At 41.5% G+C, this 27318-nt stretch overlaps 2 protein-coding genes across 2 annotated transcripts in view; one reads left to right on the forward strand and one right to left on the reverse strand.

The window, feature by feature from the left end:
- cdc42ep4b (CDC42 effector protein (Rho GTPase binding) 4b) overlaps positions 1–27318 on the reverse strand; it is a 319915-nt gene that overhangs the window by 87110 nt on the left and 205487 nt on the right. The window lies entirely within an intron of this gene.
- Positions 116–27305, forward strand: cox10 (cytochrome c oxidase assembly factor heme A:farnesyltransferase COX10). The gene is made up of 7 exons (XM_072373241.1): positions 116–211; positions 1617–1759; positions 1944–2340; positions 2566–2690; positions 21271–21341; positions 24361–24593; positions 26299–27305. The coding sequence occupies exons 1-7, from the start codon at positions 181–183 to the stop codon at positions 26718–26720; spliced, it is 1422 nt and encodes a 473-aa protein (XP_072229342.1). The 5' UTR covers positions 116–180; the 3' UTR covers positions 26721–27305.

Raw genomic sequence — 27318 nt, forward strand, 5'->3', positions numbered from 1 at the left:
TTAGTAGTAATAAGTCGTAATAAAGTGCTTCATTGACTACATCCCTTGCTACGGCAGTAGCGGGTTAGGGAGCGTGACGTTATATACCCCGGAAGTGCTTCTCTTTACCTAACAGGTCAAAATGGCGACTTGCTGCATGTAAAGGGGTCGTTACCGGCGCTGGTTTTATGTTTCGAGAACATGTATAAAACGCCATGTAGCAGATTGTCAGGTAACACCAGAGAAAACCGGTATTTATTTCAAATGTCGCTGCATTTCAAAGCCTTTCTTGATGTGCTCGTGCTGCTTGCAACCCTTGAAGCTTATTCGGAAGCTAGTTTAGCATGTAGCCATCAAGTTGCAACTCAACTCAAGAGACCAGAAGTGACCTTAGATAGATGTCAGTCGATTTTTCATATACTTTAATGTGCTATTCTGTGACTGCCTCTGTTTGTTTAGTTTTTTTGTTGTTGTTTTTTTGTATGTATAATTGTGTGTTGTTAAATATACAGAGGGCATTAATGCACAGCTGACATAGTATAGTATATGTAACTATTAGCTACAGGAGTTGCTATCGGACATGTTGGGATGAGAAGGACGCTTTGGAAAACATTTATTTATTTATTTTGCGACATACGGTGGTGTTGATAATAATACCATGTGCAATTCTGATGAACGTCAATGGCATAGTGTTAATAATAGGAACTCTGTTCTTTACAAGAAACGACTCTTGATGAGCCTGTAGGTCAATAAACACTGTTACGAAATGCTTAACAGTAATAGTTACTTAACTTAACCTGGAATAACTGTCACGTAATACCCAAGTGCTTATATTGTAGGGCATAACCTCTCTCTTATATAACATATAACTATGTTAACAATATCGAAGAGGTGGTATTGTTTTTTAAATTAGAGGTTTGAAATTAAGATTGAATTGAGAAACGTATAAAAGGTATGAAAAATGCTGTGTGAGTTATATTAAACATTTGTTTAATAGAAAAAGCATGATGTTAAATATAAGGTACTTTGTCAGTTGAGTCTTAATTACTGCAACAAAGTTCTGTTTTATAGGCGCAAAGCCAGATACTATTTGCCTTTGCCTGAATCGATAGAGGAGTAATAGATCAACTCTTAGTGCAACAGCCAGTGTGCAAAACCACTGAATTTTCACCTAATTTTGTACATTTGAGAAAGTTGTACGATACAGACGGAGGTTGTTTTTGTTTCAGCAACTATTTCTCTTCTCCGTACAACTCTGTTCTCCTAAAATCTATATTCAACCTATAATCTGCTTCAAGCTCTACTGTGTTCTGGAGTTCTTAATTCTTGATTCCTCTTATTTTTACAACCTATAATATGTGGCAGAAAATTCAAGCTCTACTGTGTTCTGGCTGTCACAGCACAAGCCTTTGGAATGAATTTAATTCAGGAACAGTAGGAACTCTGTTTTATGTGTGTTTGCTCAATCCTTACTGTCATTTTTTAAAAATTTGTTTTTACCTGCCAACATAAGATTTAACTATTTCTTTTCAGTCTTGGCTTTCTTTCTTTTGGAAAGCATGCTACATCGTGGTGAAACAGTCAAACCGATAGTGTGGAATAGAATGATTGAATATTATGTCTCACGTTTCTTGCAGGTTTTGTTGGTGTAAGTGTTAAACAGAAATTGGTTCAAATTGCTCCTCGATGTAACCAGACTGCTCGCAGCCTAATTCAGTTGCACAGAAGGGATCCCTCAAACTGGCTGACATATCAGCATCTCATCTTCCTTAAACGACAGGTATATTTCACTGGGTCTTGCATCCCTCCTTTTTGTATTGTTTGATCTTTCTTTGCCTTTTAAAATAAACTGTATTGCTATGCTTTTTGTTCCATCAGACTTTTGTTGTCCCTATACAATTAATCACCTTATCCTTTCTGTCCTTGTCTTTTTTTTTTTTTTTTTAAATTTATTTATTTTTTAGTATGTTGCAAAGAACAACAATGAGCTTCACCAGCGTGCCATCCCCAAACAGACACATGTCCTGACTATTGTGGATGAGAGAGATGACAGCGTTGAAAGGCAACTGGAGAGAATACCCACTATTACCCATGTGGTCACAGAAACTGTTCCACATACAGAGGATGTCGCCGGAGAGGCACGGCCTGAAATCTCCACTTTGAAGCCGACTGCAGAAGAGGCGGCAGTGCAGAAAGGTTCTGTGTCCCACACGGGGACCTCATCAGATGAGCCTCCTCATGTCCATGTTGAGACAGAGGAAGCGAAGCAGGCTCGTCTAGACACACGTTGGAAGCAGTTGAAGGTTGACGTGGCTGAGTTACCGGATATCTTCGCCAAACTTGCCAAAATCAAGCTTACAGGTAGAGCACTTTATATGTTCTGATTATGTCATATGAAGGATTAATGAGATTGTGTGTCCTCTGGTGGAGCTTTGGGCAACAGGCCTGAAACAGTGTGTATAGAGTTTAGCCAACACTTTTTTTCACATCCCACTGCATTTTACTTTACATTTCTTTGAGTAACAATTTCCAAAAGTTGTAAATGATTTTGTGTCATTTATTCATTTATTTTTGGTTTGATTTCAGCTCTGGTCGTCACAAGTGCAGCAGCAGGGTTTGCAATGGCTCCGGTGCCCTTTGACCCCATCCTCTTTTCCATAGCTTCTCTGGGAACAGGCCTTGCATCTTGTACTGCCAATTCCATTAACCAGGTTTGTTATTCTCTTACGTTGCGTGTGGCTTTTTATGAGCGTGCCTACAGAAATTCAGAATTCAAAGTTTGACAATGCCATTTCATCAGTTTTGTTGCCCTGACATTTAAACACAAACATGCTTGTTGACAGGCTCTCACATCCTTAGTTTGCTTCTAGAAATTGATTATTTTCCAAATGAACCAGTACATCCAATTTTTTTTTTTTTTTTTTTTTTTTTTTTTTTTAATACCCACTCTGCATTCCTCCTTTGAAATGCCTTTCAAGAATGCATTGAGCTGACACCAGTGCTGTCATTATTTACCTCCTGAAAGCTTTTTTTGGAGGTATAAACAAAGGGGTGCTGCTGTACTTAGACAATTAGAATGCCTGGAATAAGTAGAGCCTCCCTATGTCTCCTTGTGTTGACGTAGGAATTTGCTCCGTGACTTCAGAACATTCGTATAATGGGTGACCTCTCTCCTGGCCCTGGTTTGAACTGCACTTGTTGATGTCTTTAGCCTGTAATTTGGCAAAGTCCTTGATTACTCTGCAGGTTCATGCCTTTGAGGGAGAGCCGGACCCCCACCTGAGTCTACCATCAGCTTGATTTATGACTACTGTTTCGTGATAGTAAAGTACCTCACAAAGTCAAAACAGTTTGTTATAAAGGTGGTCTTGGAGGTGAACTTCTGCTATTTTGATACAGGGGTTACATCTATGGATATTAATGCGCAGATATTTACACAGTTTTGTTCTTTGTGGCCAAACCTAAATTGTTTTAATCATTCCATCCCTAAGATTAAGATTGTATTGCCTCTGCTGTTGGCCAAAAACAAGAGCTGGCTCCTCTGTTCACCTTTACCTCATACTGAGCAGGTGTGTAAATATCTTTGAGGTATTTGAAAAATGTTCCTCTCTTTCCATGCTGAATAGTTAAGCCCAGGCTTGAACTCTTAAGCGTTCAGTGTTGAGTGACCCAGGAGACAGCAGACCGCTGTTCCTAGCGTGGATGTCTCTTTATCACCGGACCCAGTCTCACATCTGTGGTGTCTATCTTTATTTAGTCCAGTATCAACCTGAGGTACGGATACGACGTGGCCTAATATGGCTTCACTGGCTCTATGTTTAGGTCAAAGTAATGTTTTAAAAAGTCAAACACGAGTAGAAGATTAAAGTATTTTAAGCAGAACAGTAATCCGTGTAAAGTCATAATAAAATGTTTGTGCAAATGGAACATTCAGTCAGTAAAACTGTGAAGGAAGCAGTTTGACAAGATTGTGATAATTTTTAAGACGTTAAAGTTAAGTTTGTACTATAAGTGTGGCCAAAAGTTTTCCATGGTTCAATCGGGGGTCTTTGGGTAATGCTCCGCATCGTCTTTAGAGATAAATATACAGTTAACTGTAAAGAGATCCTTGTGAAATATTGCTTAAAAAGGTTTCTGTTTTCACAAATGGCCGTTTGTGTCCGAGGCTGAAATTCATCAGTGCTTATTGTGTTTGATGGCAAGAAATCCTTTTTATGTGGGAAGTCGCTGGTATGTGAGCCGGATCCCTCACACAAGTCAGATTTATGCAGCTCTGGTATCCCTTTGTGTCTGTGGGCACTTTGTCATCAGTCATAACTGAAACTCGCTGTAGAGCAGATCAGTTTCAGACAAAGTAGACGGACTTTAAAGTAGGTTTGTAAACAAATTCAGGCAGGTAAGAACTTTGGGTGATTTTAGTTAGAAATGACAGGAAAGAAAACTTGTGAGGCGTTTACTTGTCTTTTCAAACTTTTGTGGATGGTGTTGCTTTGCTTTGAAGAGTACTCCATTGTCCTCTAATTGTAAACTCCGAAGCATCAGGGGTGTCGTGTGACTCATGCATTCCTTTTGCATATTCGTTGTGTTGACAAGCGACAGTTCTGTGCACTAAGGTTGTTGTTAGGTTATTTTTGTAATGAGTTGATCTCCATTTATTAATCATAATGCTGTGTTCATCTTTCTTTAAGAAAGATAAAAACGTACTACCTTGTGATCTGCTGCCAGGGGCTTTTATTTCCGTTTGCTCCTCTTCATCCCTAAAATACAGGGGCTTCACCTTAAGTGTGGTTAGTGTGATCAAAGCCAGAGGTCTGTTTATATGAAAAATCAAACAAAAGCCTGACACTCAAATCAAAGCAGAGAAAGAGCTTCGTGGAGATCGCTTCCTATGAATTCTGGTGCTCCACCCTAATCCCTTAATGTGTGGTATATAAAGAAGCGGAGCAGTGTGCAAGTATGCGACCACACAACTGTCAAACTACCCTGAGGAAAGGTGGAAGATACCTTGAGGGGGGAAGAATGCTTTGGCTCTTGCAAGTGGCCGTCAAACTTCAGCTGAGCTGTCAAAAGCCAAGACTGCTCCTTTTCCCATTGAGAAGGGCCCATAGGGCAAACAAAAATGGGACCTTTTCAATTTTAAAATGCTGCTGTATTTGGGAAACTGATAGAAGGAAAAAATGAGTTGCAGAGCAATGTTATGCCACCCTGTACAGCTTCTTGTCTCTCTCAAAAGCCTAATGTCATGTATGACAGAAAGGACGCTTTGGTTCAGCAACAAAGGGATTGGAGCTTTCAGTTGAAGTTAATCTGCTTCAGTTACCAGTGAAGGGTTTTTCACTGTGTTATTTCAGTTTCTCAGTGCAAACATATGCATTAAACCCGTGTGTATGTGTCCTCCATGGTAAATACTCCTTAGAGAACCAAGGGCGACCTCTTAGGCCAGAGTTTGGATAGTAAAAAGTATTCGTTCCTCCACAGCAGGCACAGCCTTTCCAGGTGTTCTTCACTTTCTGGTCTGACCACTGCAGCTCAATGGATGATTGGGTGGGATGACAGTTTGAGGCTGGAGCCTGAGGTGCAAGGCAGTTTGAATAGGACCTGATTAGGCCTTTTACTGTCAGATATATGTTGTACTCAGCTGATTGGACCGCATGTGTAGTGCAAATCATACCATGTCAGTTTGTGTTTGTTTTGATGTAAATTAAGCTGGCTTGTTGTGTGGCCGTATTGTGTCATTTCTGCTTTCGTGACGAAGACAGTGAGTTTTCTTTTGTGCCTGTGTCTGTGCTGTGGTGAGCTGTCTGAGGCTGGCACGCATTAACGCGGCCCCACACCCCCCCCCCCCCCCCCCCCCAGCCCATCCACTCCTTACCACTTCAAGCTGCACCCGTCTGTCTTGTCGTGTGCAGGCATGTATTATTTACCCTCTCGCATGCCTTCTTCTCAGGGCATCTTGGTCAGCGCCTTGGATCAGCACAGTTTATGAAGAAAGTTCCTTCTTATTTATTTATTTTATAACTGTTTACAATATGTAATAAAAACGCAAAATGAAAACAAAAAAACTCATGTTACATTTCTGACAATTATTCAAGTTTCTAAATCTGACGCGTAATCTGGAGAGTAATTTAAATCGATTCAAACTGATCTGTGTACACAAAGCAGGATAATCATATAAACCCTCTGAATATAGAGGGAGCTCAGACTTTAACTTGAAAAGCACTGCTGAGCTCATCAAAGTCTAACAACATCACGTCTTCTATTTCAAGCACATGTCACGAAGCAGGCTTTTTCTTTCTTTTGTTGTAAGAAGCTGTAATATTTTAGTTATTTTTACATATGGAAAGTCCAGACAGATGCATGTATGTAAAGTACACAGGGAATCTGTTTGTGTTAAAGCTATAATACATCCGTTTTCTTTGGCTCTGGACTGAACTGAAGATGAATCTCTGACTTTGAGCCAACTCTAAATCCTGACTCCCAGTTTTAACTACACTCATGTCACATGAATTTTGTAAACATTGTAACGTTTTCTGGATACTTTTTGGATACTGACTGTTAGAGGGCAAATGAACATTTGAGTTAAGTAAAGTTGACCTATTTATAGTTAAAAATGTTTAACTAAACATTCAGCCAGTCGAAGGCATTAAGAGGCCAGCACAGCTCTTGGCTCTTATGTTCTAATGCATTATAAGAAGTTTAATTTCCACTCAAAGGAAGTTTCCTCAAAGCCGAGAGACAAAGTGAACATGCTGAAAGGCATAAGCTGTTATATTTTACATATAAAATGGTGATAATTTTGCTCCAGTGAAGTTGTGCCAGATTGGCCTAACAGACACCCCCCAGGTATAATAGATAGCTGCCCATCCGCAGCACAGTATGTGGTTGTAATGTACCTCAGGCAAAGTTGGCAGAGCGTTGCTGGGCCCCAACATTCAAGGTTGCCACAGCAATTTTCCAGTATAGGGTTCCTCTTTCTTTTTTTTTTCCTGTTCGGGAGGTACCTTGTAGAACATGGAACCTTTTGAGAGGATCATTAGTTGTAACGAGATCTCTTTACTGCTAAAACCCCATCAACCATTTCACTCTTCAAAGACCATAAAACCCACCACCAGGTCTGTAACCTGCTGAAAAGTGTCAGATGAATGTGTGCTTTTAAAAAGAAGAATGCCTCTCATGATCTCATTGCCATCCCTTTGACATGTTCCCAAAGTCTGCTGTATGAATGTCATATGCATGCATATGTCCAGTCTCTCCAAAGTTATATGAACAGTTGAGGCTACTCGAGGCATTTGAAGTCGAGATCAAATAAGTGCCCTTAGCTTCCGTTTTAAACTATTTTTGCCACATATTGCATTGATGCACAGAATTATTTCACGTCGATAACCAGACAGAAAAAAGCCCTGAACGTGTAAACTGTACACTATAACTGTTAACGGCTTCATGCTCTATTCATGCACAAATGTGCCGGTCACTTTCGCTTCAACTGAATGTTTTTGTTTTTCAAAAGAAACGACTGAAGTTAAAGGTCAGGCACATCAGAGTGTGCACCAAATGGGGCAAGTCTTCTGAACGGACACCCCTCTTTACTGCAGATGCGGTTCTTAAGATCTCGTTTTCCACCAGCTTTGTTAAAACAAAAGGGCAGATTGATCTTTGACATTAATGCTTTTTGTCTTCATGGTCTCCACCAAGCTGTTCATTCAGCCTGGGAGAAGAGTCAGACATTCCTTTTTAATTGCCCTTGAAAGATGATACAAAAAGGACTCGGTGGGTATCTCTCTTTCATTGCTGGATTAAAATGAATATTTAACTAGACAGCCCTGTTTAATAGTTAATTTCTTTAAAGCCTTTTGTCCTTGTCAGCTGTGGGGTGCCCGTCCATTTCAAACTGTACAAATGGATTTCTTGTAGCCTCAGATGGGAGACAGATGCTTTCCTCTGATAAAGTCATGAAAGGGAAAATCCACCTATTATATGCCCCCAAGGTAATGTCCGAGAGGAATCAAAAGCAAGCGCTGTCGCCAGGCTCAGCCAGAAAGGTTTAAGTACAAGTCTATTGATAATATGCTGGTGTAACTGTTTATTTTATCTGTGTGTTCTGTGCATACTTTGCCACTATTTTATGCAAATTTGACAGGGACCGTTAAAGGAATTCAGTATCTGGAGTCGCTTTAAGTGAATGTGCTTTATAAAGGCTTTATAAACCAGATGTGTACGATTAAGTTGGTGACATTATCACCGTTTAAATTTGATACATTTTAACCAAAGTAGAGAAATAAAGAATTTTAAAGGACAGACTCGATCTACTTGCATGCATGGACATAAATGAGGTGAAAATTCTTATTGTTGGCTGAATACAGCAGCTTTCTAATAAAACGACTTTTATTGTGTGCTGCAAATCTTAAGCAGTGCGTCTTCTTTGCCGGTTTGGATCCTTAAGATACCTGCTCACCTTCTGCAGTCACTGTAACCCACTTTATAAACAATAATGGATCTAACAGAGTGAGGTTTGAGAATAACTGGGAACAGAGAAAGTCTTAAGAAAGAAAAAGACCATTTTAGTCTTTTCTTTTTCTTTTTTTCTCCTTTTCCCATTCCAGGAAATGGTTATTACCCAACTTGAAATATAACCTGCCACTTTCATTGACATAAAACATCTAGCAAAAAGGGTAAAAACACACACGATGAATCAATTTGAACAGATTAAAGTTTTTGTTCTCTCGGTTGCTGATAAAGCTCATTTTACATGCAGCTTATTGCATAAGTATACAACTTTTTTCTTTACATCTGTCTAAATTCTCTTTGATCAGACCATACTCGAGCCTCAACAAACAAAGGCAGAGTGTCCGGACATCAAATAAGATGGAGGAACTAGTGGAAAACAGTGATTCTTCCTGCAGTTGTCAACAACATGTCACCTTTTGTGAATATCACACTCACAATATGGTGATTGTACTATTATCCAAAGCATCTCTGAGCTGTCAGTGGCACAGCTTGTTGGTGCAAACAAACCTCACCAAAGTAGAGCTGACATCACCGAAGGCCGACTGATGGGCAGGTGGAGCACCTCCTCTTTCTGCCTCCCTGGTTAGCCTTTAGACTTTGACAAAACACAGTGATTATGGGCTTTAATGAACAGCTAGGAAAGATGTAGACATTACTTAGACTTGAGTCAGAGAGGGGGGGAACCACCCAACAATACTGTCTGGCACCAGTAAAAACTTCTACACTGCTGTCACAGAGACAGTTGTTGTTGCTTTTTGCAATAGCTGACCCGGTTAAAGCTGAGAAAATGTGTTTTAGTCTTCATTGGACGCATTTGTTTCAGCTGTTGCTGCATGCACATGACCGTTTTCTGCGTGTCATAAGTAGAAATATATCATTAACCGCTCTCTACCACACGTTTTCTCTCAGAGCAGCTCTCATAAAAACCTTTTCTGGAATGGTTTCTTTAGATCCGTCTCAGTTTCTGTTTGTCTTGGACAATCAGGGCCCGCTGTCCCGCTCTGTGGCATGTCAGCAACTGCAACAAGCACAGTAGAGGTTTCAAGCGGTGTGGAGCTCCCTTTATGGTTTAGATTACAAACTGTTCCGTATCTCACTGAAGCAGACTGCTGACAGTAAACGCTTGTCGAAAATGAACTTGGTGTAGAAGTGGCCCTCACGGTATGATACCACCTCTTTGCGTAGCTGCGCATCTAAATGGGAGCAGTCAAAGGTTTCCGTGCTTTTATATTGAATGTGATGCCACTGAATGCTGGAAAGCCTCAGCCTAAATGTTTTTAGTTTAGCAAAAATGGCCTGTTATGACATGAGAATCGTATAAAGTGTTCTGAAATGGCTTTGCAATGACGGTGAAGATGCTTTATAATGGCTAACACTTGTCAGATGTGTAAAATCTGGAATGACCTGCAGTTTTCTGTTAAACTGAAACTAAATATGTTTTGGGGGTCTTCAGATTTCTGCCCTCCCTCTCTTGTGCTGAGTTATTTGAGTAATAATTGCATATGTGGATGCAAAAAAAGGCTTATTGAATATTAAAAGCAGTTTTAGATTACTCTGGTTTTACAGAATTTTTATTTTTATCATTTCTTTTTTTATGAAACTCAAGTTTGGCCTCTCTATTTGAAGGTAACTTAGCCAGAGGCAAGCAGGAGCACTCTTTGTGATGCTGAGATCCATGGATAATTAACAAAAGCAGCCCTGTTTATGGAGTGCCCGTGAGCCAACACTGCATGCTAATTTGATTCAAAGCAAGAAGCTTTTGGGGGCCGAGAGCATCGTTGGTCGAAGACAAAATGGTTGCCGACATGCACCAAATCTTCCCCCAAGGTCTGGGCGTGTCTTCCATTCTCAGAGTCTTGTATTAATAGCAAAGTTTATTTATCTTGACAAATATCACAAAGTTGTCCGACATGCCTTTACAATCTGTTTTGTGTGGCTCATGCAGGTTTGAATAATTGAAGGCATTTGCTGAAAGATGTGTTTCTTAAATCTGAGGATGAATAAAGTCCTCAGATAGATAAAGTCGGGGAATGCTGTCACTTGATCGTTGGTCAAACTGGAACATTTATATCCATCTGCCACCTTACTTTTGTATTTCAGGAGGGAATCTGCAGTGTTCTTTCAAGCACCTTCAGTCACACTGAATTCCATTTGAATATTCTACCAGATATAAAGTCGGCTTTTACTTTCATTCTTCTGTCCATCTCCATGTTCACTCTCTCTTCCACATGTCTTCGTCCCTCCCACATCTGAGCGTTGAGGTATTTTATTGTTCGTTTGAACTTTTATTTGAATAGTTTCCTTTCTATGGTCTCCTATTCTCCTTTAGGCTTTAAGTTAAAGGGCTGTTCTTTATAAGTATTCATTACTTTACACCTCGTCTATTGAACAAATGCCCTCTGAGATCACCTATTGTTAAGTGCTCTGTATCAGCGAAGTATTGCGAAGACGCCACATTATTACCAGGCCCCTCATATTTAGACAAGCTGTCACTTCTCGCTACTCCATGGTTTTGAGTGATTGTGTTGGAGCTTTCAGCTTCTGCACATATTATTTGAAATTTAAAAGGCCTCGTCTCCAAAGAATATTATTCAGGCTATATTTTGTGATTCTTACCAGCACCCAGGTTCTCAATCCTTCATTATGTAATCACAAAGCCTGTCCTGAACAGCTGAAAAATGCCACTGCTGATATTTAGCATATGAAAAAGGTTATGTTTTGTATGACCATGGATGGCCTTTTAGTTTTGTTCATGATTGTCTCATTTAAAAGCAGAAATATCCTTGAGAGATGTAGCGTCATGACAGCTGTTGCCATGCCAAATCTGCTTGATGTTAGGGGCAAAACCTCTCATCAAGCCTTTCAAAATATAGTCCAGCTTTGCATTCCTTTCTGCGACGTGAGTCTATCCTCCGGCCATGTGATTTTAAAGTAAAATACAGGATTTATGTTCACCCTCTTTCACAAATCTATTCATAAAGATGCCCCTCAATAGACAAATAGCCTTTGTTTTATCTTCCCTTTAATAAAAAAAATCATAAAATAGAGGTGTCTTTCATAGTGGGAACGTCTCAGGTGGTTGGATACAGAAAGCATGTTGTCAGGGTAACCCTACCTGGTCAGTATTCCTGGTTTTATCACAATATAAGTGTATCACCCTTTCTCGATAACCTATTCTTATATTTTCATTGTACCCTGTTTCCCGACATTCAAAATTCTTTCTTTTTGTCTTTTCTGAGGGCCATCACTTGGGAGTTGTGCTATGCCATACAACACCTGCATCATTCAGAGGAATAAAGGCCTTAGCAAGTCTTTCCTTGTTCCTCTGCTCGAGTATCGCATTGCTTGTGTTCTGTCCTCAGGTTTAATCATCCTCCAGCAGTCTTCCTCTCACCTGAGGAGGCCACGCTGCCCTGCTGGGCGTGGATAACCCTGGGAGTGACCCTGATTCACTGTAGAGACTGCAGGTAGTTAAAAGGATCTTCAGGTATATGATGACATAGGAGTCTGCCAGACTGTCACGCAGGTAACTGCTGATTACTGTTCACGAGACAGTTCAAAGCGTGTGTCTCTGGGTGTGTGTACTCAACATGCATATTTGCTCTGGCTCTGATGCCTTTAACTCCCCCCTTACTACTTCTTATGTGAGGCAGTGTTTTTGCTTTGTAGCTCACCCCACCTGAAGTGTTTTTTTTGTTTTTTTTTTATAAATGACACCTGTTTTTATTAGTTGTTTGTGTCTACAGTAGAACAGTAACTTAACCCAATACTGCACAGCTTAACAACGGGTTACCCTTTTTTTTTTTTTTTTAATTTTTTTTTTTTTTATCAAGGCTAACCTGTAAAACAGAGTTGGGGGGGGGAAGTTGCTGCATTGCCTTATCAAAAACAAAACTCGTATGCATTATTGTATAACAACACCGCTTTGATGGCACTTCTGTTAAAGGCGTTGCTCAAGATGAAAATAAATTTCTTTCCTGCCCATGGAACTGTCTGGCAACAACATTGGGGACCTTTCACAATCGGTCAGATTCAAATCTGCACAGACTCGTGCCGCACTCGACTTCTGTGGCATTATCTGCCTGCCTACATGCCTCCAACACAGCAGCTCTGAATGCACAAGGAAACGAACACCATAAATCACTTGTCCCATCGCTCGTTCAAGTAGTTTTTTCATTTCTTTTACACCTACCCAACTGTAATCAATTTGGGAACAGATAGTGAAGTGTAGGTTCTTCAGTGGATGGACCCATAAGGGTGTGTGTACTGCTTGATATCGCTTCGTCTACCTTACCCACATCCTTGATTAAACATTCCTTGCTGATATTAGTAATGTTTAATGGTGGTAGAGAGAACTATATACCTTCTCCAGCCTGCAGTTAGTTTTATCTATGTGCTCATCTTGTGATGACTGCATATCGAAGAGAGGGGATGAGTGGGGGAGATGTTGTGCAAATGCTACCCACATTTTTAATGGCACCTCGCTATTTGATTTTCAAGCTGAGTTTTAAGAAAGTATAAGGACAGGTGTCGTAGGGATTTTATCACTATTGATACGGTTGCTGTGCTGTTCACAAGTACTGGAGCCACAGCTGTTTTTAGATATGGACGCCAAAGATTTTGTGGAGAATCTGCTGAGTTGAGTCCAAACTTTTTACTTAGCTGCTGCTTATTTCACAGCAGGAAATTCTGTAGTGGCGATGCAGCTGGAAATGCGATGTGATGCTGAGATCCATGGATGACTCAGAGAACCATAAATGACTCATCCATGAGTCATGAGTTGTGGGGTGTCTTTCAGCTTTGTTTCACTCAGCATTTCAACTTTCCATATGACTAAAGTCCAGATAACGTAAACAAAAAAGTAGCACACTCAGCAGTATAGAGCACATCATCATCCTGGGATCACTAAGTGAATTACCTGCTAACCTACTACCCACCAGTTTACTGCGATTTTTGTTATGAACGACACAACCTGTAAAACTGAGTTTTCAGGAATTTAGTGGCTAGATCGTATAGTAGTCAAAAAGTCAGAAATCCTTGAATCATCATTGTGATTTTTCCTTGAGAAACTTTGAATATTCATGCATATTTCAAGCTGTGCCACATCCTGACAGGAAGGATTTCTGTTACTTTCATTGGACGGATTGTTGACAGCTCACTTTGAGAAGCTAACTGGTTGCCTTTCCACTTCAGGGAATGAAGAGAGAGACGAGGAGATGCAGATTAAAAGAGACAGGAGGGATGGGCATCAGGAACAAATCTCTTAGTGGAGACTTGTCAGGAACTTTGTCACCCTGTTTATACAGCCGCCTCTTTATTTCTCCAACAAACAAGGTCATCATTTATGGATGAATCACGTAGTCTTGTTGCCTTTTGACGCCATTTGCAGGCTGCTTCCTTGCAGTATTTGTTTCTGGCTCAGACTTTTCAGTATGTCTCCTGTAATTTAAGAATCTTAATGAAAAACAAAAAAGGATAACATTCCAGGACATGTCTTAAAACTAAAACACCAGAAAACATGTTGTATGAAGTTGCGATTAATTCGAAAGATGAATTGAATCTCTCTGAAACTGATGATTGTAAACACCAGCACCCCAGGGGGGACAATACATTTGATGCATGACCTTCAGGACTTCCTCGGCTCAGTATTCCCTGCTATCCAAACAGTGACATCTGGAATGTTTTGGCAGTTCACCACAGTTATTGTTATCAGTTATCTTTCTAGAAGGAGTAGGAGTTGCTAAGACTGATAGCAGTTAGTCATGGTTGGTAACCTGGTGCTATCCTCTGAGAACACACAGGTGTCAGTCGTAACGCAGCTGAGCCGTTTACTCGGTTTTACATCATTTTCCAAACTTCCTGAGGATTATTTTCACATTTTCAACTTATTCCTGATCGTAGACTGTTCACAGACCCGTGACTTCTTGGAGGTGTATACAGTGCTAAAGCTGTGTGTGTTCACTTCTAAAGCTTTTGGTTACTTTACAGGTCAGGAAATATTTGTTATCATAAGTAGAAGAAATATTAATAGATATTCATGTCTTTGATGTTTATTCAACCCAAAAAAAGATTACCAATAGTGAACTGGGACTTGAAAACCTCAGATGCATACTTTGCATGCTCCTCTTGTTCTACTCTTACTCGTGTTGGTATCAAGTCAGGTTGACTTGCTCACTTTGAAAGGTCGATGACCTTCATCCAGAGGTGAATTTTATCTACATGAGATACAGTCTGTACACAGAAAACCAGACCTCACTATGTTGTTTTCTACCGAGGTCCTCCTCATTTTCCTTTGATTGGCTTGTTGAATGAGCCCATCTCGATGAAGGGGTGAATTTTTTCATGGGTCACTGCTGCAAATACAAATCTACCAGAGGTGCTGACAGCTGCTGTCATGTTTGGGAGAACAACGAAGGGCTTCATGTGCAGCCGTTCCTTATCATATGCGTGCATTTCTTCCAGATCTTCAGGGCTAGCCATGTTGAAGCAGTATTAAAGTTGACACACACACACACACACACACACACACACACACACACACACACACACACATTCACTCTTGTTCCAGTCGGCTTGTGGTCAGACACAGCTGCAGATAGAAAATCTAAACACTCACATTCTCTCAAACGTACACATGGCCGTGCACATGCCTGCTTTTCAACTGCACCCAAACTGTTGAGAGGCTTTCAAACTTCATGTCATGTCAGTCACACCCTCACAGTTATTTGCAAATGCCCACTCATGGCGGAAAGGGTTGTTTATTTCTTTTTAAACAAGTGACCACACGCACACACACACACACACAACGTGCCGAGCTTTCACTAATGTTTTCCCACAGTATGTGCAGCTGAATAAAAACAGTGAGGGCACTGTTAATGGCAATCACAAACTGGTACAAAATGGCCTCATTAGTAAGAGAGTTAACTTATCAGGCGGAGACTACAGATACGGCTGCCCCAGTTTTCCTGAGGAATTCACATTGTTTGCACAGTTGAGATGATTTCAGTGGAGTGAAAACGAATGTCCCTGCCAACATGGCATACGGTTTGCTTTCTATGTTGAATGATACCAAACCATTTCAGTCTGCAACCAGTATGACTGCAAGTCAAAGTTTAAAGTGTCCGTTTTCATGGCGTAGCACTCATATTGACCTAAGTGGTGAATTTATCATTCAGGGTTAAGGGTTGCCGCGGGGTGAAGGGTTGTCTGTGCTGGGTGCTTTTTCTGCAACTTCAAATAAACCTAACCTGTAATAAAATATGCCCCTCTGAGAATGGCTTGTAATCGGAGTCTTCCAGCACACAAGTAGGCACTGTGGCCTGTTCACAAAGCAGCGCAAATGATGGAAATGGTGATATTATGTGGCAAACAAAGAGAAGAACTATTGCATCATTTCAAATCTTGAAGTGCGTGCAGCCTGCAGCTCCTACATTGAACAGGCATAAGCAACACTCATTTATCCTTTGTTGAGGGCCAAAACTTTTCCTTGTGTTATTGAGGCAAAGCAGCAGCTGTCGAAGCCTCCATTTTCTCATATGAGTAGATGAACAATACTGAGGATCCTTCACCCTCCTCTATTCCAAAACTCCATCCCTCTTTGTAATCCATGCAGGGAGTCTAACATGCTTCTGCCCTGCAGTAAGATTCCCAGATCCCTGCCCATATCTTCACAAGCAAAGGGACTGATTATTGGCAGGGCAGAGGTAATGCGGCTCTGCTCAGCATTAATTGGCTGATTAACATGAGGACAGTTTAGCACTTCACTGTCCCACACTCAGCCCATTAATCAAGAGCTGGGCTGTGCCAGCTGAACCGCTGCCAACAGCGCCGCACAGACCACTATAAAGAGAGCTGCAAGAGGTGTGGGTTTAGCACACAGCTGAAAGGGAGACGTGATCCACTCTTTGGTGAGGCAGTGTTGCAGCTTGTAAAGTGGTTCCTGTAAAGAACAAAAAGACTATGTGGTGTATGGCAGCAGGATAGTACAGTACTGGTATTTAGAAGACCAAAAGCAATGAGTAGCTTCATCTTAGCTGTTCACTTAGCTTTGAAGTCTCACACGTAATGTCTAACATTACACACGTAGCCGTGCACAGTAAAAGGTTTCTGTTATTCCATTTGACCTCTTTCATTTATGGCTTTTCATACATCATAGGAGCCTCAGAGACACCTGGTAGCTGTCCCCGTGCAGCATTTCAGGCACAGATGCAAGTTTATGTCGTTCACCTCTGCTGCAGATAGTGTGATCTAAATGTTACCATTTTCTCTGTGACAGAAATGAGGTGGTGGAAATGGACTCTTATCTTTCTGTGTATATATATTTTTTTTTTTAAATCAAACTATGTCCATCTGGTAGGGAAGGCGAAATTGACGTCACGTGGCAGTTTGTTTGAACACCATGCTTGCTTGCTTGCTTGCTTGCTTGCTTGCTCCAAGGCTGTCTTTTGTATGTACAGACTCTGAATTCCAACTTTAGGACAGTGTTCCTACCTTCAAAGTGTAGTATCACGCTCTAAAATCACATTTCAGTCCATTTCTAACCCTCACGACCAAATGTCAGACATTTAAGTGTTTTTAATGAGTTTTAATATTAAAACACATCTGCATTATCAGTATTTTAACGCATAAAATCTGCCTTGTGACTCTATCAAATTAGCACATTTCTGAATGTATTTGGAGGTCGTTTACTTTGATAAAATAGCCAAAAAACGGGTTGGATTTTGTCACTATACCGACTTCTTGGTCAGCAGATCTCGCATTGAGCTCCTCCGGTTAACGTTGATCTTCTTTTTTCTTTTTCATTCTACAGCTCCTCTCTTCTTCACTCGATTTGACTGTTTTTAGTCAAACGAAACGACATGTAACCAACCGGTCAACATGCCAGTTTACAGCTTTAAAGATGGCGTTCCCATCCCCGTGTACAGCGTGGCGTATCTACATGTGCGTTTAATTTATTTACTTATTTTTGATAACGTAACGGTCACATATTTAACTAGATTCCACCCGCCCATCTGCATCCAACCAGCTATTCTTTTAACTGCTGTATTTTCACTTTTTTCTTTGAGCACTTCACACTGATATGCCCTTAGGTTCATGCTCACAGTTGAATAACATTCAGTCAAGCAGCATACGATCACAGGATTGCTCCGATAACTCCAACACTATCCCTGGGACTTCTGACAGTCCTACTCGTGGTACAGAAAAAACAGAAATAACCTTTATCTGTCGTCCTTTTTTTTAGTTTCTATGCATTGAGATTTTTCTCTTCTGTCCCATTCCCTTTCATTTTATTTCTCTTCAAAGCCATGTCAATATCTGCCAGAATCATTGAGTTTAGTTCTGAGGGAAGCTTAATCTGTTAATCTTTGGCCGCTTATTTGTCGAGTGGCGGATCAGAGACCGCTCACAGCTTGTGCTAAAGAAGGCTCTCATGTGTTTTTTGTTGTTTTTTCCTTCAAAGCAGCCTTGGCTCGCATACATCAGAGCACCACCCACCACTGTGGATGTTTGAGTCTGCCATTCAACTCCAATGTGCAAACAGGTGACATTCTGACAAGCGATAACTTGTGATTGTTGGTTTTAGCCTGTGCACCTGGGTTTCCCTCGGCAGCGCCAGAGAGAGACTGTTCGGGCCAGCTGATGTTTCTGCGAGCCAAAGCCTTCCAGCTGTTTCGCTGTCTTTTTCCTGTTCCTGTGTTTAGGCACACTCTTGACTCTTGCGTAAACACAGTAAAGGCACAGTTTGTAGTTTCTGTGTCGCTCTTCTCTGACCATCACTCAGCTTTTTGACATCTTTTTTCTCCTCCACGGGGAGGGCAGGGTATGGTGGGTGGACATTTGATGTCCAGTTTTTCAGTGTTTGGGTTTTACAACATTCACTTAGTGAAAAGAGATTTTTTTTACAACATTCTATTTTAAGTATGCTTTTAAATTCTACTGCCTGAGTGCTAAAATTACAGTCATTAAACGGAGACACTTCATGAGTCTCTGTCACTTTAAATGATCACATAATACAAAACAATTTTGTCCTTGTCAGCTTCTACATAAATGCTCCCCACATCCTGTTATCAATGGAGACCTGGTGGTTGGAGATGGGTCACTTAGCGTCTTCGATGAACTGGCAGCTCAACGCTCCCTCAGCTTTGCTTCACACTTTGGTCTTTCCTGTTTTCCGTCCTCATCATCTGGCAGATAATTCTCTGTACAATTATGGGTTTTGAGTGTGTGTTGGTGTTCATAATTGAAAGCAGCAGCCCTCTCTGCTTAACTTCCGGTTAAGTGCCTCCTCCCATCTCTGTATGTATATGCTGAGTAAATTCATAGGTGTTGGTTGGTTTTTAGGAGAATTGTGCAGTAATGTGATTTCTGAATCATTGTTTTTTTTTTTTACTTATTAAAAGTCAAAAATGGCAATGATCAGAGTTGTCAGTGAGTAAATGATTGCTTAATTTTTAAAAGCTACCAGTCTCAGTTAGATTCATGAGTGATGCAAACAGAATCCTGTCAGGTTAAAATTCTTATTAAAACGTTGTTATTTAATATATTTTGAAGGATATTTCTCATGCTGGTGATGAACGGAGGCGGTTGGAGTTTTTTCTGAAACATTTTTTGACACAACAAGCCTCCACTAGGACTAGGAAAAGATCTTTTAATATAATATATTCACTAATTCATGATTAGGGAGTAGGCCTATTTCTCTATGTGAAGTAATGTCATTTGAAATTAACGTTACTCCAGTCAGAGGTGCCCTGAGATTGCTTCAAAACGCCATTACCATTGACCTGCGTCTGTTAATCACACAATCAAATTATCTCGCCTCAAAGCAGCTGAAAACCGCTCGACTCTGAACACTCACTAGACCTACCTGCAGCCGCACACGTGCGTGCACATCAAACGCAAGTAGCCCAATTATTTAGCTGCCATCACTGTAACACATGGCTGTGTTGGGCGGAAATAATGACACGGGCTGAGAGGGCCGCTGATGTGAACCAGATGAGGAGCTCGTAACTTAAAAAGCAGAGAGGGAGGAACAAGAGCCGGGCTGGACAAACTGTTAAATGACAGCACGACGCACACAGCGGGGTCAACAACTCTGTCAACCCCACTGTGTGCAGCTGACAATCACATCACATCGCCTGCACACACAACAGATTCATCCAAACAATGGAAACCTGTAGATGTCTGTCCCTGGAAAGTTCTTTCTTGCAGCTTCTCGTATACTGTACAGGTGCGTTAACAATATAAGACTCCTGCACTGCACTGTAAACTTTTTTCTTCTCTTTTTTTTTTTTACATGTGGGATTATGTTTTTGGAAACTAAGTGGATTTGTTTTATGTGCGCAGCGTTGTAGCGAGCTTGGCTCGGGGCCTGCTTGAGGCCTGGCTCAGCTCAGCTCAGCACTGCTTCGCTCTTGCCTGGCTCAAAGTGCATTTCTCTCTCTCATGCGGCCCCTGACCTCTTGACGCATTTCCTGACCCAGGAAATAGAATTAACACCTCTGTCTGAGCCTTGGGGTCCGAAAGCTACATACACAGCTGTGTGTCAACCTAGCTCAGACCAGACTAGCACACCACTGCAGCTGAGCCAAAGGCAGAAAAGAGAGGATGGAGGTTTTTGTTGGAGCTCGAGGAAGAGCACTTATTTCACTGTTGATTTTAAAGTCTGTGCAGGATCTTACCGCTGTTGCAGTAACTCGAGCCAAATAGGAGATGATGAGGAGTCGTGACTGGTTCAGTTTCTTTAATTACTTCAGCTAATATTATATTCAAAATCGTATTAAAAAGTCACTCAAACTACTTATTTACTAATGGGTTGCTGTAGCAGTTGGGGATGACCCATTTTACATCAGAAATCCCAAGAAAGGTCACTTATGTGATATTAAAAGAACAACTTAATGTTAAAGACTGACAGCTAAACTGTGAAAACTGAGATTCGGCTTGAATTTAGTAGTTTCTTGTAGTTTTGATTCTGTAATCTGATGCAAACTGATCTGAAAAGGCTGTGATTCTCAATATTGACTAGAGAGAAGAGATCTTGTGCATCAGACTTTGATGATGCAGCATTCTCCCTAATGTTCTTTTACAGTAAACTTCCACCGGGAATGAATTTTTTTTTAATAATATCATACTGCCCTGGTTTCATAAGGGCAGTAAATCTGGGAACTGTGGATTATCTGTTTATTAGCTACTTTATGTGAACTATATATCAAGAGATGCATCCTGATATTCCATAGTATGAGTGCTTTATCTGTTTTCTTCATTAGCCAAAGACTTTCAAGCAAATACACACATTTAGCTACATTTACACACACACACACAGATTAGCCAGTTCCTGCGTTTAAGAACCCCATATGTTTGCATTTTAGTCACACATTGCCAATCTCGTGGGAGCACTTTGAAGCAGAGCAGATCATAAAGCAGGAGTAAAAGTAGGTTTTCACATAGTAGTATCCCAGAACACCCCACCCAACAGCTCAGTGCCTCCACCTTCCACCTCCACTTCATTTTCAGCTCGGAGGTTTGATATGTCATGTCTTCCACTCTTTACTGCTATCGCGGTTACAAACTGCGTTACCTAAATGAACCAGCATCAGATTCATGATTGATTCTTTCCATTCATGCGTTTGAACTGAGCAGAAAAAACTTACTGGAGTTTTCTAAACCACATCCATACCTGTTGAGGCGCAAACGGCTGACCTGTGCCTGTTGCCTCAGTCAAACTGATGAATGCTGCTAAATATGCAGTCTTCATTTCATTTAATTGTGCTTGTTTTTGTGTCTCCACAGTACTTTGAGGTGCCCTTCGACTCCAACATGAACCGTACGAAGAACCGTCCACTTGTCAGAGGACAGATCAGGTACAATTTTCTCTCACTTGCTTTCTCTGCAGCATTTTTCTTTGAGGGATTTGACATGGCAGCACCATCTGCGCTCTTTCTTCTTTTCAAAAAGTATGACTCGACTGTGTTCCGGAGGAGAGAAATGCAACAGCTGAGCAGCACTCCTTGACAGCTACTTGGCCACCCAAGTTACCTTTTATACAATTCACAGTGGGTGAATGACAAAGTGTGCTGCTGTTCTCTTGCTCACTGACCTGATCCTTACCTTGTACTTCAGTGGGATATTTTTTCCTCGGGTGAAACATGACCTAAAGCCTATGTGTTGTGTTTTGCAGGCAATGTTATAATGAAGATTGCACCTCAAAGAAATCGGCTATGCTAAGAATATTCATTCTCACATTGAGCTATAGCTTTAGTTACTGACTCATTACAGTGTTGAAGCAGACCTGTAGCTGTTTGTGTAGAATAGGAGCAGACAGACTGTAGCAGGCAGAACGAGAGCAGCGTGCCAGCAGCTTGAGGATGATCTGCGTTACACTTGTCAGGTGTAATTTGAACATGTTAACAGATTAGAAAGAAGGGGGAATGTGATCGATGATAGGTTGTGGTTTACCAGACCACCTACACTTTGCTGGCTCCCCTGTTTAGATGTTGGATAACCTCTGTACTGATGCTTAGTGAACTCTGCGCATTGCCATGCTCCTGCAAATCTTCCTCAGTGACTGGATATGGCCGTCTCTACCGGCCTCTTTGTCAAACTGTCAGTCTTAGGCAGCAGGGAGATTCACAGGTATTCAATGATGCATGAACCAAAAGAAACAAGCCAACCACATGTCATCCTCACACATTGTTAGTGCCAGGCATATTTTCCATTTCACTCTTAAAGGAAAAGCTGCTTGATTCTCCTTTAATTTTTACTGAGAAGAAAGCAGCCTGTTTACTTTACAGGATAAAAAGTCTTTTACTGCTCATTCAATTCACATGCAACCAGCAAAACAGGGTCTGAATAACTGCCATCTACCAACACATACTGGCCAAACTGCAGTGGCTTATTGACTAAACGGCCTGCTATTGTCATCTGGACCTTGTCTCAGAAATATCTTGACCCAGTTTCAGAAATTCTTCAGCGACATTCTGTTTAAAAGTGGACACTTGTGCTGTTGAGGTGGTCATTGAAAATATTTTTCAACTTTCTAAACACTGCCCTCTCTCCCTGGCTTTTAGCTCGTCTCTTACAAGAGGAGGTGTATATCTGTCTGTCTATCAGTGGAACACAGACACGCTCCGTCTCTTTCTCTTTGTTTCTCACTGCCTACCTTCTTCTCCTTCACACATACAATCCAGTGTGAAGACAGAGAGCAGATGGGAAGCTGGACTGTCCTGTCAAACAAGCCATCAGAAAGCTGCATTTTACACATTCGCCTTGTTCTCTCTTGGTTGAGCAAATTATGTTCCTTGTCTTTGTCCATCTGACTGCTCGACTCGGTCCACTCAATGTGATGTCAGTGTTTGAAATAGTTTGGGACAACAAAAGTTTCTTTTTTACTTTTGTGAAATGTGCTTCCTTTGTGGTGATCCTGTCAAATCTGAGGCTTTGACACATGGTGAAAAGCCTTCAGCTTGGCCCAAGAAAGAGAGTAAAGTATATGGTCTCCCAAAAGAGGTAAACTCATATTGCAACCCGATAATACTTTGGGAATCACAAGTTGTATTGAGCCAGGAGGGGCCGACAGCAACAAATAAAAGAGTTGAAGCGCCAAAAACATGAAATAGTGAGGAAGCACAGGTGAAAAGCACAGGATTCAGTCTGTGGAGGGGATTTCTGGATTCTGTGAACACTCCTGCACCCTCCTTGACGCTGTGGTGGTCAGATGTGCTCCAGGCCAAATTCTAGCTACAGAAATAAACTCGTGTTCGACTCCCTTAACAGGCCTTTTACAGGTTGGACAGAATTATTTAATTCTAAAGCCTCTTTCTTACTCATCCATTTCTTTTTAATGTCTCACGCTTTTCACCAACACAGTTTGCATAAGTTGTTTAGTTTTTTTCTTTTGGAGAATTCCTGTCAGGGTAGTTTGCTGTTAGTTCCAGGCCTGTCCTGAACGCTAATGTATTTCCAGTTAGTCCATAGTCATTCTTTTCCAGTTCCACTGCACTTTTTGGCCACTCTAGTTTAGTTTCTACACGTTACAAGGTCTCAAGCGTCCTGTTTCATCAGTCTTGTGCTTCACTTTTGAATCCCTGACTTTCATCACGATCTAACCACATCTTGGGCTTTCTGCACCGACATCACCAACCTGAATTTATGTGTCGGTGCAAGACAGTAAACCCACCTCAGGCCATGTGACGTACCTTTTTTTTCCTGACCCCCACTGAGCCAGCCCACAGCCAGCCTACACGGCCCCACCTCAGCCCACATAAAACAGACATAACACCACTAATCACATTAATGGACCAATCTCACTGCATGGCCACCACACCGAAATAAAAGCCCTGTTTGCTTTTTGAAGAAAAGGCCTGTGTTTGGTCAAGATTTTAATCTGCCTGCTCTTTAATTTATGGAACTGTTGAATTTGAACCAGACCTTGCCATCACTGCTTTCAGTTAAAAAGGAGGAGGTGGAAGTCTTCATCCGGCTAAAAGCCCGAGCACTGTGGTTTTCTTCTGCTAGTTTTGATCTCTGGCGTGTGCACATGCTCTTCATCTTGCAGGACTACTTTTATCCCTGACAAAGTCTTATCAGATGAGTTTCCGCCAAGCCTCCCATTTTGAGACTGGGCCATGCTCGGCTGCTGACTGCTGGCCCCTGTGGGTCTGCCTGTGTGTGTGCTGAACATGTGCAGCTATCATGGTCTTATCTGGTGTCTGCATAAGTCTACAAAACCTTTATCATCCTAAACTTCCCACAGTGGTGATGAGCTGTTGCCTGAGCCCGACTCTGTATAATGTCTTCTAAGCTTTTGTCTAGTCTGTCTTTATCAGGCTGATTTCACTGATCCATCCGCACGGTTTCTCTTTCTTTGTGTCTCCTTATCAGTCCCCTTCATGCAGTATCTTTCGCTCTGGCCTGTGGCATTCCTGGAGTCACCCTGCTCACGCTGGCAGTAAACCCCTTAACGGGCTTCCTGGGTGCCCTCAACATCATTCTGTATACCTGTTGCTACACACCGCTCAAGCGACTCAGCATTACCAACACATGGGTTGGAGCAGTGGTGGGGGCAATACCTCCTGTGATGGGATGGACCGCTGCCACGGGCTGTCTGGAGCCAGGTAAAACTCATCAGCAGAAATACTGAAATATGAACTGTGAGCTGGTTTGTGTTTATTTTGCAGCCGCAAATTAGACTGTCACTATTATTGGATTTTAGAAGATGAATATTTTTCATACTCTAATTGGGATTAAGGATAAATATATGCCCATTTGCCTTTCTAAAAACTGCACATATGAGATGCTGCTCACAGTATTTGATGGGGATGCAACGAGTTGATGCCATTAAAAGGATGTAAACTCTTCTTCTCTTAAAAGCTTAAAGCTGACTATGCAAGACACTCTCTCTCGAACCCTCTTTTCTTTAAGCAGGAGAGGGAGACCTTTTTTTCCAATTGGAGCATTACCGTAATGATGATAATACGGACACACTCCAAATGTAGCAGCAGCTAATTTGACCAACTGGTCTGCTGACTACATGCTCACAGTGAGTGGCAATGAGCAAGGAGCAGCACAGAGAAAATGAAGACCTTCTCTTAGTTCTAATATAACAAACAGTAAAGAAATCCATCTGAACTGGTTGATCTCACCCTGCAGAAAGCTTTATTACATGTGGGCCCTGTGGTGCTGCTGGTGCTTGTGTTCACACATTGCCCAAAAAAAAAGTGGACTTTGACTACAAGGTGTTATATAAGAGCTGGGAATGTTTTTAGCTGGTGTTTCAAACACATCAACTGTTCTGTTGACAGTTGCTGCGTCATTGATAGATACTCGTGTTCATATTCAAGCTGCACACATGCTTTGCATCTGTAAAATAAAAGCTGATCTCATTGGAACTTATTTCATTTATGAAAGGCTAGAAAAATAATCAGGTCTATACTGTGGCTCTGAACATGTGTTATCAAGGTAAAGCATCCATATGTGTTTGAACTATGAAGTGGACCATCAAATCAGTATTTCCAGCCACAGCACAGGATTTCACACATTTACAAGAAGCAAAACAAGAAAACTGAGTCACGCTCTGTTTTTGTAAAGGCTATCACATGTTGTGATTATTACGTTTGTAGCCCTTTAACAGGATGTAAAACCACAAGCAACCGAAACAAAAGTGTTGGGGTGGGGGGGTGACAAAAAGACTGTCTGTACACCTTCTCTCCTGGTTTGAGCCAAATGGAAGAGCAGTTACTGGCAACCTGGGCTGCATCTCTGGGTTAGGGTTAGGGATGAAAAACATCAGCACCTGGGTGAATGAAATCCCCGTTAATGTTAGGCGCCTGTTCAGCCGTATCTGGGGGAAAAAATCCCCAGATACGGCTGAAACGAACCCGCCTTCATCGGGGAACTGTTTTATCTTGGACTCGGAGCAGGGATTTCACTCGCTCAGGTACAGATATGTTCAACCAATAAAGGAATAACTACAAAAAGTACTCAGCTTTTTGTCCCAGTTTGGGTCGAGAAAAACGTTTTTATTTGTGACATTTGTGTTGTTTTTTTTAAGCGTGAGGCAGAATGTCAGCATTTACTTCTTAATGAACAAAAGATGAACGAAAGAGGTTTTATAGGATTTTATTATACTTATTTGTGATGCAGACACATCGTCTTTTGTCAGTTTAACTTTAAAAGTTGCTACTTTTGAGGCATTACACTTTTATCTTAGCACTTGAGCCAATATATGCCACGACTGAATTACTCAAGCAGCACATTGGCTGCCAGCGTCATTAATCTGCTTCCTTCTTATTCTTTTTTCCCTTCCATGCCCCCCCCCAGGTGCTTTGTTGATGGGTGGTTTCCTGTACAGCTGGCAGTTCCCCCACTTCAATGCGCTCAGCTGGAACTTGAGGGAAGACTACTCCCGCGGTGGTTATCGCATGATGTCAGTCACCCACCCTGCCATGTGCAAGAGGGTGGCCCTGCGCCACAGCCTGGGTCTGATCGGCCTGTCAACCTTGGCGCCCGTGCTTGACGTCACCACTTGGACTTTCCCCATAATCTCCCTACCTATCAACCTGTACATCAGCTTCCTGGCGTTCCGCTTCTACCACAAGGGAGACCGCAACAGTGCTCGCAAGCTCTTCTTCTGCAGCCTCTGGCACCTGCCCATGCTGCTGCTGCTGGCACTCACCTGCAAGAAGTACAGCAGAAAACAGGAGGATTCAGCACCTTTACCCCTCACACAGACGGCTATCTAGTGTCATCGTTATCTCAACACCTCAAACCGAGACCCTTATTTTAACCTTGATACTCCTCAGCGTCTCAGTGTGGGTGGAGAGGTGTTGGGTGACGGACACAATATTTCACCTGTGTTTAATTTCAGGAAATGAGCTGAAAAAGTCGCTGCATTACAGAAAACACACTGACTTATTACATCCGGTTGTAATCACTTGAATGTGTGTACTGTAAATATTCTGTATTTATTTATAAAAGGTCTGACCAGTTCCTCTCCATGCTGTACATGACTGATGTGAAATGACTGTATATTGTAAATTGCTCTTAAAAGATTCACACAAGCCTCTATGTTTTCACATTATACAAATGCAGAACCATTTAATCACCATATTTGTTTGATTTTAAGTGAGTGTTAAAAACAGGACAAGTTCAACGTCGGTAAGTTAGTTCTTGAGCCTCATTGCATTTTGCGTTTAAGCAACAGCGCTGATGGGCATTGATTAATTCTAATGATGGTGCTTTATTTCAACATGCACCAAAGCAGTGGGAGTCGTCGCCCCCTGTGAGACACAAGGGCAAACATCCTTCAACAATAAACACATCATGATTGTAACTCTCTTT

Source organism: Leuresthes tenuis, unplaced genomic scaffold, assembly GCF_036924035.1.
Source record: "Leuresthes tenuis unplaced genomic scaffold, fLeuTen1.0.hap1 SCAF_20, whole genome shotgun sequence".
NCBI lineage: Eukaryota > Metazoa > Chordata > Actinopteri > Atheriniformes > Atherinopsidae > Leuresthes > Leuresthes tenuis.

Coding starts and splice junctions, on each gene's coding strand:
- cox10 (XM_072373241.1), top strand. CDS start 181: ATGTATAAAACGCCATGTAGCAGATTGTCAG. Junction 2,341..2,565: donor TGCCAAAATCAAGCTTACAG/GTAGAGCACTTT, acceptor GTTTGATTTCAG/CTCTGGTCGTCACAAGTGCA. Junction 2,691..21,270: donor CTGCCAATTCCATTAACCAG/GTTTGTTATTCT, acceptor GTGTCTCCACAG/TACTTTGAGGTGCCCTTCGA.